General features: G+C 35.8%; 1 protein-coding gene across 6 annotated transcripts in view; it reads left to right on the forward strand.

The window, feature by feature from the left end:
• The window catches only part of LOC108739645 (ephrin type-B receptor 1-B), a 77,490-nt gene that overhangs the window by 14,794 nt on the left and 51,874 nt on the right, over window positions 1-10,822 (forward strand). For all 6 annotated transcript variants that reach the window (XM_018473641.2, XM_018473640.2, XM_018473642.2 and 3 more), the window contains exon 3: window positions 9,985-10,064. In XM_018473641.2, the coding sequence (XP_018329143.1) occupies window positions 9,985-10,064 (80 nt within the window). The remainder of the gene's footprint in view (window positions 1-9,984; window positions 10,065-10,822) is intronic.

Consider the following 10,822-nt stretch of genomic DNA (forward strand, 5'->3'; position numbering starts at 1 on the left):
ATGCTACTACCAGAAAGATGGCAAAAGGTGTTGGACCAGAACGGTCAATATATAATTTAATAAAGTATTTGTTTATTATACGAAAACTGTCTTTCATTTCCACAAAAAAAAACGAAATGACTTTCCGAACAACCCTATACATGGCTAAAACATATTGACTTTAAAAAATTGATGTTCCTAGATGACATTTTTAGCTCCAAAGAAAATTATAAACAGAAAGTTTGGGCCAAACTCAAGCTCAAACATTTTAAATATTTCTGACTGCGCTATTTCTAACCCTATTTGACAGTGGCTGGCGGATACTGAAGTTAATCTTTTCTTTGACTATTTAAGTTAAATTTAATTCATGAGCCAGAAGCATATCTTGTTACTGAAACCTTATTAAAAGCGACCGCTTCCATCTAATCGTAAAAAGAAGTCGTTGCTCTCGCTCGCTGTATTAACGAAATTAATTTCGAGTTTTTATTTTCCTGGCAAGCCAGTAGCGAAAATCTAAATTCCGACTGCAAAGGGAGGTGGATGAATGTGGAGAGGAGAGACAGCTTAGGGCACAGTTTTAATAAATCCCTTCTTCAACAAGGTGCACAACCGACCAACCCCTCGTGTCTTAATCCTGCGGCCCTTTTTGTCTTTCGAATCTTTTGAGCCAAAATTTCATTCGGGCGGCGGTTTTCCAATTAAATGAATTACAAACGACGCCAATTTACGTAAATCAAACAAAAGGTGACGGACTGGGGCGTAAAAAATAATTTCTGTTGAAACTGAGACCTTTCAGGAGAGTAAAGTGATTAGTAAATAAATAGAATAAATGAAAGAAATGTTTCAGGTTGGAATAAGAAAAATATTTAATTACTCTGCTTATGAACGTTAGATATGGTAATTACTCATACCGTAAGTGCATGTATGCAATATCTACAGAATGTTAGTACAGTAATAAAAACGCATAAGCAATTCATTCATCAATCGCCAACTGAGAAATCGTCCTTCAAAGTTAACGAGAAATATAAGTAGACTAACAGTAAAACTTCATAATATCTAGTAATAATTACTCCCTGAAAAGATAAATGTGATCCATAAAATGAATTATATTCCAGTTTATGTATCGTGTGTAATACTGAAATTCTTTGAACCCTGTTTGACGTCAATAATGTCGTCCTGACTAAAATTGGAAAATTTATTTCGTAGAATGGTACCTAGCTACATTAAGTAAATCAAAAACTTAAGATTTTTTAGACTTTTCAACAGGATGATTCAAAAACCAATTTCTCTAAGTGTCACTACAGCCGACCCAAGTCCATTTTCCTTTCAAAAACGTAGATGTATATGTACCTTGCCCACAAAACAGATCGTGGGACAATTTACTTTACGTGAGAGTACAGATATTAGAATATCTTTACATCTAGAATATTATTTGAAAACACCACGAAATAGTAATTACATATTCCGTAGCAAACACGTACCTGTTTTATCAGTTTTCTTTAATTGCCCGTTTGCTATTTGCTCTTTTACACTGCCTTAAAAATGACGTCTGTTATCATAAAACAAAATGTGCAATGCGTGGAGTTCTTTATTGGTTTTATATTTCTAAAAAAATTGTAAAATGCCACCACACTGCCGCCGTTTTGTTGATAGTAAACCCTTGACAATTAATTTAGCCCTAATGAAGTTTTTCACCACCAATACGAGCCAGGCCCATTTCTTCCTTTTTAATTCTTGTTTACTGTTCCATATAAACTTTATAGCGGTCTTTTTTCTATCTTCGAGCACATTTAATATAAATTTGCTTCAATCTCCTGACTCCAGTTTTTTTGTTCTATACTGTACTTATAAACAATACGAAGTTATTAAAAGTTTAAAAATATAGTGAAATCTCTTTTATTATATATTTTATTGTACATATTGAAAATCTAAGCGTACAAGTGACAACAACAAGTACGTAAAACTATCACGTAGTTATTACCAAATATCAGTTAAAAAGTTACAACTTAATACATGGATGTACAGTGCAGAGCAAAAGAATAGGAGTCGTTATTGTGTCCGCTGGTTTTGTTGGACGTTGTAATTTTATTGTTTGGCGTAATTAGAAAGTATTTAGCGTGCATTTGTCATTTTTGTCAGTATACACAAGCCGGTGCTAAGTTATAAATGACAGAAAGTATGGAACATAAAAGTCAGAATGAGATTATGTTTACATGAAGGGGGGCCGGATTGTTTACAGTAACGCATCGCCAGAGCAAGCTTTGCTGCTGCTGTGCTGCTGCTGAGCTGTTAGCAGCGTAGCAAAAATAAAGCTCGTTTCAAAGATTTATGTGAACATTCGGAATTATGAAATTAACACGGAAAATTCAAAACGGCTTGATTTACAACGCAGTTAAGGACGAAAACGTGTGTGCGTTAAATATACAATGTAGGGACCTGTGTACATATGCCTACAAAAAATGATAGAACTAATTTTGCTAATCTATTATACCTCCGTACTTTCGCTATTTACTAAATGGTTTTTGATGCTTGATATTTCGGTAAAGGTCTCAATTGGGGCAGGGGGGATTGAAAGAGGAGGTCTTCCAGAGTAAACCTCCATAAAAAGTTATAGGGTTGCAAAGTTCTGTATTTTTACAATCTTCATGCACTATAAATTCTAATAAAATTTAATAGATNTTGGTGAAAAATAGTAGCCCAAGATGGGGTAGATAGTATTATACCAACAAAATTAATCCAAAACTGGGCAACTTTTTTGACCAATACTTTATTGTCCAGTATTGGATATGACTTGGCGAAACGTTAAGTTGAAGATTGTGAGAACTTTAGACCAGTATTGACTAGCCAATACATGGCTGCCTCAGTATTGGGCCAAACGTTAATATACCCAGTCTTGGTATTCAAATGGTTAAAAATCTTTGTTTTAAATAAAAACACAGCGTAAAGGAATTTCACAATAATAACGATTAAATCTGTCATCATCATCATAAGGTCGCCAGTCCTAAGACTGGTTGGACACGTACCTCCACTCTTTCCTATCCTGAGCTAAACTTCGCATTTCCCTAAAACTAGAACAGCCCACATCGTTAACTATTTGCGAACAGTAATCTAATTTAGGTCTACCTCTACCCCTCCTAAATGCTGTTTCTGCCTCTAATATGTCTCTGACTAGAACTTCAGGTGTCCTGCCAACCTATCTCGCCTATTCCTTATTGACTTCCATAGAGTCCTCTGTTCTCCTATTATTTCTAATACCTCTTCATTTCTAACTTTCTCTATCCACGGTATCCTCATCATTCACCTGTAACACCACATTCCAAAGGCTTCTAACCTTTTCTTTTCCACCGCTACACCGTCTATGTTTCGCACCTGTCCAGCGCCGCGCTCCAAACACTTTTAACAATCTTTTTCCAATTTCTAAATTAACCTTTCTCTAGCATTGAAGTGACTTATTTTTCTATTATTATTTGTGGACATTCATCTAGTCTCTTAAACGCCTGTTCTGCACGGACTATAGAGCGGATGCAACTTTATTATTTGCTTGTCAACTAAATTATTGATCCAATATAATACCTAGCCTTCTGTACTTGTTCATCTAATTCGCTTACTTACCTGTCTTGCTGTGTGTAAATTTTTAAAACATCGCGTGAATACTGTTGAAGTACGAATTCGATTTTTGTAATCCCTTCAGCCCGCTTCCTACCCCGTGTTTGTTGGCGACGGTTTATAGCGTGACGAGTGTCAAGACCCTTATCACTGTTTTGACACCGTCGTTTGTTTTTTCCTCCATCCGGCAACGAATTTGTCAAGACTTAAACAAATGAATTTAGTAACGACGCGTATGTATGTATGTACAGGTACAGACGTGGTAACGTAAGAGTTAGGGGTTGGTAGATCGCGGAGAAATTTGTTTTATTTTATGTACCTAGTTATTTGGATATTTTTTGAAGTTTTCCTCGGTTTGAAATGGCCGTGTTTTTATTGAACGAAAAACAGATTATTTGTCGTAAAAATGATTTATAGATCGAAAAGGGCGGAAGTGACCGTTTGGGAAATTTCCGATATTGGGAAAGTTTTCGCCAAGTGCCCTTTGAACGAGTCCTTATTTCTGCGAGTTGTGACATAAAAGCCACCCTTTTTGTAAAATGGAAACCGAAAAGTAAATTGTCAGCAAAATTTTCAAAATTATTATGAAAATATATCATTTCAAATCGCTTTTTAGAATACTAGTGGGTTATAGGGATATTATATTACATGCAGTCGTCGTCTTTTGAAAAATCCAGCGAGATATATGGTAAAATTCGGACGAATACACGTTTATTATTGTATTGAGCAAATATTTAAAAATACTAAGAAAGTGAAAGCGTCGATAATAACGTCTCTGATGGTCGTAACGTTTTGTCACCCAGTTGTTACTTTTGATTGTTTGGTGGATTTGCTATTGTTTTTCGAAAAAGTTTTACAATTCTCAAAGGAATACCTTAATAACTTTTATTTTCCAAGTGACAAAACAATTATTTATTTTTATGGTATAATCAGGCGTTTCGCCAGACAATAGAATGTCATCTTACGAATAAACAGATGAAAGGATTTGCGACTTCGCCATCTTATATAACGACGATTTTTCGTAATAGAATTCGTCATAAGGTAATGCCTCAATTTACAAGACGTTAGCTGTTATAATGCAGAATTAATTCATCAGTCGATAACGTGATTTTTCATTCGTGTCCCTTGTCCATTAAAATTTCCAGAGTCCTTAGGTACAAATATTTACCTTTCAACTTCATAATGTAAAACCCTTTTAGAGACTCTGTAACAGGCCAACTTAATGGAACAATGAAATGGGTCTGTTCTTTTGCATTGTGACGTTTTATTTCCAAGTAACAAAAAGGCTTCGTATTTTATACCATGAATAGAAATCTTGAAGTAACCGTCAAAGAAATGTTATTAGATGTAATTGGCTCGCAGAGTCGCAGATCGCAATTTTATTTAAATTTAACCCAGATATTTTCTTATAATAGTAATAATAATAATAATATACGTGGTTCCTTTTTCTATAATACTATGATTCTTTGTAGTCGATATTGTTCAGTATTTGTTGCAAAAGAACCGTTGGATTTTATTGAGAAAGAAAAACGGGATGTTGCTCTCTCTCGGTACCATACTTTTGCTATGTAATTTAGATTTAATATAATTAGATTCAGTCATTCATCTTCTCGAATTGAGTCGATGGCCCATTTCTGATCGACGTTCTTTTTGTTATGCGTCTACCTGTGCCAGTCATTTTAAACCAGGCACAAAAAGAAAAAAATAACATCGAAAGACGATACACGATATATAAATAACTGAAGTGTAAGCATGTGGATTCTTAACCAATTTGCTAGTGACCTTCTTTTCAAATATTGGTAGTATTTGCTCTTATATCTAGGCGCACTTTCATAGATTTGTCATTTTCCCGATGAAGTTCAGGACTTCTAACACAATTTTGTTTGACTAATCCCAAAAAGGTTATACATACAAAATCCACAGTCAGATATGTAGCTTATCGACGTAAACGTCGATCGAAATGTGAAAATTATGTATAGGATTATACATATTTATCAAAGTGTTCGATGTTGTCAGTAGGCAGCTAATTATCTTTGTATAAGGCGCGTTTTTCGATCGATTGTGCAAGTGTTTGAACAGAAAGACGAGTTTGCAAGTCAGAGCAGTTAGATGTGTGGATGAATATCCTGTAGGTGAGGCTGATAAGTCCCTTACGGACTAAGGGCGATGTGTGGTAAAGAATGGGAATTTCCCCAAGGGTTTGCCCGGTCGATACCAAGCAGTCGAGGAAAATTGCTAACACGTAAAACGGCGACGAACCAGAACTAACAAAAATAAGTTTCTGCCAAAGAGGAAAATCAAATACAATCGGACGAAAACAATAACGAATCTATTATACATATGATGTCTTTTGTTTCCAATCGTTTATTAGGCCTAGTTAGAATGCTTGTTGTATTTAATTTATTTAGTGGCTGGTGTTTTTGATGATAATAATAATTGTCCAATGAAAAGGAACTGTTACTTTTCATTCGCGTTTGTTATTGTTTCTATTGATAGTTTTTACCATCGGGAGAAAAATCTTAAGTGAAACAGAATCCGAAACCGACAAGTAACATATCATATTTGTGTACATATATTGGAAGTTGGTGACAGAAATAGTTTTCTTAATGCTTCTCAATTAACACGTCGTAAAAGCGGACTTGTGTTTATTTAACTTTTGTTAAAAGAACCCGGGAACTGTTAGCAGTGACACTTGGCTTCTTTAAACGTAAAAACGTATGTCCTCAATTAGGTACCGTGTAGATGTAATAGCTACGACAAACTCCATATGTTGTAGAATTTCAAAATTTTAAGACGTTTTACTATTTATTAAACAATCGTTTTTTATTCGCTTGTTTCTTTTGAAACAATTGCAGAGTGCTGTCAAGGATTTCATTATTTTAATCGATTGTTTTGTTTGTTGGTGAGGGAAAAAATGTGCGAATCAAGTTATCAGGCGCCATAAATCAGCGAGTTACACCATGGGGAATGTCGGAATGTGTATTATTGCGAAGTAAATTAAAAGATAATCTTGATTGTTGCAAGAATTGTTTCCTAATTCGTACTCACCGTTCATTTTCTGGTTAATTGTTACAAGACGTTTTATATCTTCAGTCGTCACTAGACTGATTTATTTTAGTTAGTAATAACAGTCCTTAAAACGTTATGAATCTCCCTATATTGAACCTCTATTATAATTAAAATGACTGAAAATAATTAATCCTTTTGCAGTGTGTTGGCAATTTGCCAGTTTTGCTCTGCTGATTTATTTAATTGTGACGTTAAGAAAAAAATTAAAAAAGAACTCGAAGATGTACGTACACAAACTTCAAATGCACTTATTCTGTGAGAACCGTCGACTTCTTCTATCTATCAAACTAAAGCAAAATGGTATGCAGTAAATTGCATAGCGAAGTACTAATTGCCACATGCAACTCTCGGAGATCAAGTGGAAACAGAAAAATAATAACAATACAGCAATTAGCTTTATATTAATCTATTGTAGCAGGCACACAGGTCTTCTGTCTTCAAATTGAGTCCCTAACCCATTCTTTCTTGTCTGATATGATCCTTCACGGGCTTCCATGAAACCACGTGTGGTAAAATCGGTTGTCTTTGTTTACGTCTGTAGCGAACCATCTTCTGGTAGCTTCCTTATCATAACATGACTTTACTCTTTCGATTGGTAGCGTACCAGCGATCGTCAGGCACTCCACGATAATTAAGAAGTCAACTCAGGATTAGCTCGTATCTTCACGGTACACCCTGCACCACACACACACAAAAAACTTTAATACATACACATGTGCCCATGGGTAAATAATTCTTTTGAGTGTTGATGTGGCCTGACGACGATAAACCGGTGCACGGGCAACCTGATAATGGAGTTGCCCAGCGGTGTAGATGATGAGGACGAACCCCGATACATGCATGTGAGGTTGGACACAATGGATCTGATTGACATGAGTATTTAGACTCACAGAAATAATGGACAGGTTTCGGTTTTGTACGTAAACAAATTTGTTGTTGTTTTGACAAACAATTCTCGTCACCCTAAACCAAAAAAAAGAAACGAGCGATTCAGAACCAGTCGTAAAAGTAAATTGAGTAATAATTAACTTTTGCAAATGGAATGGGAAATTGTTTGGGTCGTTTTTGTGTCATTTATTGTGTAATTAGTGCGATAAGCATCGTACGACTGCAGTTTACAAGGTACAAGACAATTAACCCACTTCTGCAACATGTGACTACTTAAAAAGTACACGAATTTGTCATTACTTTCGTTCACTTTCGCTTAAATTACTCTCAACACTTTAGATCCTTTGTAAATGTCACAAATTCTGAGAACGCCACCCAGCGCATTACATCAGCAGGTATAACATAGAATCGACGGTAATGATGTCCGCAGTGGGAAATAGTAATTAAAAAGTTTTTGCGCCAGTCTATCGTTCGATAGCCGAAAACGGGGTTGAAGATTGACGTTAATGAGCAATTTGTTCGAGGACGAGCAGAGGCCGAGAAGAAAATAAATAAATACGCGGTTGTTCCCCTCTAATAACATCGCACATAAATGAAACTGCGAAATTTTGGACATGTTTGGTTAGGCGAAGATGTAGTCGTGTGGAAATTATCGGGTAGGTATAGAACGAAAGGGAGAGACAGGGGTGAGGGGTGGTTTTTGGTCTCCCCATCAGTTCGTCAAAGTCGCCGAGACTTGGGGTCTCCACCTTTCTGCAACAGCTCCGGCATATTGAGTTCCAACAACGTGACCTGGGAACCAAATGATAGGGGCAATTTATAACATCACCCCGACCACCCCCGTATAAGATAGATAGATCAGAAGCTAAAAATCTTTAAATAAAAGGCTTAATTACTTATAAACAACGAATAGGACACTTGAACTCTCTCAGCTTCCTCATCAATCACTACCCTCTCTCCATAGATTTGCAAGGAGAAAGTCGACGTTTTCTTTAACTTTTCTGGTTGCTTTCTTCCGATAGTTTATTAGGAAACTATTTTCCTTCCTTTGTGCTTTTCCCTTTTTCTGCAATCGAATTGATATTACTCGGTGTGTAACTCGCTATCGTCGAGTCTAACATGGATTTTCTTCGAGCAAAATTTGTTGTTCTCTATCTTGACTTTTGTTTACTACACCTAGACATGAATCCTCTTAAACAACTAAAATTTCCATCACAGAATGTTCACCCAACGTCGAATTAATCAATATCCATCTCTTATAAAATTGATATTTTGTTTTCTCATCTAATATCCTAAGTAATAGTTTTGTACCAAGAAATTCTGGAAGCATTTTTTACATAGGTATCAGATCGGGTTTTGAGAAAGTGGAAACGCATTTTCCGAAGTGACACAAGAAAATTAAGTGTAATCATGGGATTTGGTGTATCTGAAGCTAGACGCTGAATATTTATAGTAGCTTTAGTGGTCCCATGGCGGCCGTGCAGTTTAGATGACTTCTATTGTTCGAGGCAGAACTGCTGCCATAAATCTTTGTGGTACTTATTCGAAATGAGTAATGCTACGATAGAAGATTACATATTACATATACATACGACAACGAAAAATGTACATTATTTATTTAATGCCCGTTTGTCTTTTCGTATAAAATTAGAACGAAAGGCTTCAAAAAAAGAAGTTGTCGATTTTCGATATGTAGGATGATGTTGAAAGCGATAGGGGCATGATATAAAGTATTTCCCAGGGTCAAGTAGAAATCAATCATGAGCTCTTGAATGGTTAAGGAGGAGGAAGGAGGACGCTCTGGAAGAAGAGAAAGGAAGATGTACTTGTATGTTGCATATTTGGGAAAATGCAAAGATTTTGGCGAGCCCAAACCCGACTTTTAAACTGACGAAGTTGAAAGTTGAAAAATATTCTTTAAACGTTTCGCTAGATATGTGATTCATCTTGGCACTTTTAGATTATTCAAATGATAGGTTGGATAGAATCCGTTCTACGTACGTATTAGCTGTAGGCAGATAAATAAGGAGATACGGCGTGTTACATATTATGACACGTGAATCATTCCATTTGTTCCAGAAGAAATTTATCTCTTTCTGGTATGCCCCGATTGTTGAAAAAAATCGAAAACGGAAACTGAACATAATTCCTGGGTGTCGCTCACAGTCATTTCGACTGATTGCCTTGTTTGTTAAAACGTCAAATAGTAACGTTTCTTTAATCGATTCGTATTTATCATTTACAATTAGTCACTAAGTACTTGCGGTCTTATTATTAAGTACATTCCTCATGATGAATATGATGCACAATTCGTTAATTTACCCTTTTTACAGCCCGACTGCTTCAACGCCCTTTAAGTACGAAATAAACTCTTTATATTGCAATTTTTATGGCTTTCTCCAATGTGCTTATTTAATTTGGTCTCTCTTTTTTTTGTTCCAGTTGTCCTTTTGGATACTACGAGCGAAGAAAAATTAGAATGGACTCGGTTTCCATACGGACCACAAGCCACGACGCCTGGTGTAAGTGAATTATACGATTCTTTAATGCCTTTGTCTGTTTTTATTTGTGTACTTTTTTTCTTGTGTTCGCCAACCCCTTGAGCGCCCCCATCCGTTTCGCAGCCCACAAGGGCGACAACGAAAATTCATTAATCGAATTAACAGATCTTAAAGGGTTTCAACCGTGTAATATGCAAAATACCGTAGGTTTTGTAAAAATGAAGCTACAACTTCACTATATGAAACACTTTGAAGTTGAATAGTAATTAATATTAAATATTGATGTGAAAAATATTAAATTTTGTCCCCTATAAGTTAATAAAAAATTGTTACTGTTGTCACACCCTCGCCGGGAATCGAACCCGGAGCCTAATAAGTACGATTCATCGTTGTTATAATTGTCACCTCTCTTAGTCAATGGTCAATAATTAAAATTAATTTTTAACATTAATATATAGGGTTGTTCGGAAAGTCATTTCGTTTTTTCCCGACATAGGATTTAATTGTATTCTTTTGCACCCAACTTCACATTTAAGCCGTATAATTTTTATATGCTTTGAGAGCTCATATAGCAAGGCTTGTGTGTGAAAAATTCCAATTAATTCTACGCAGTAGTTTTTGGTTGGTGCCCTTTTAAATATGGAGAGCGATAAGCAGCATTTTCGACATATCTTACTGTTTTACTACAGAAAGGGTAAAAATGCTGTTCAAGCCAGAAAGAAATTGACTGATGTGTATGGAGAAGGTGTGTTGACAGTACGCCAGTGCCAGAACTGGTT

The sequence above is a fragment of the Agrilus planipennis genome, unplaced genomic scaffold, assembly GCF_000699045.2.
Source record: "Agrilus planipennis isolate EAB-ADULT unplaced genomic scaffold, Apla_2.0 scaffold162, whole genome shotgun sequence".
NCBI classification, from domain to species: Eukaryota; Metazoa; Arthropoda; class Insecta; order Coleoptera; family Buprestidae; genus Agrilus; species Agrilus planipennis.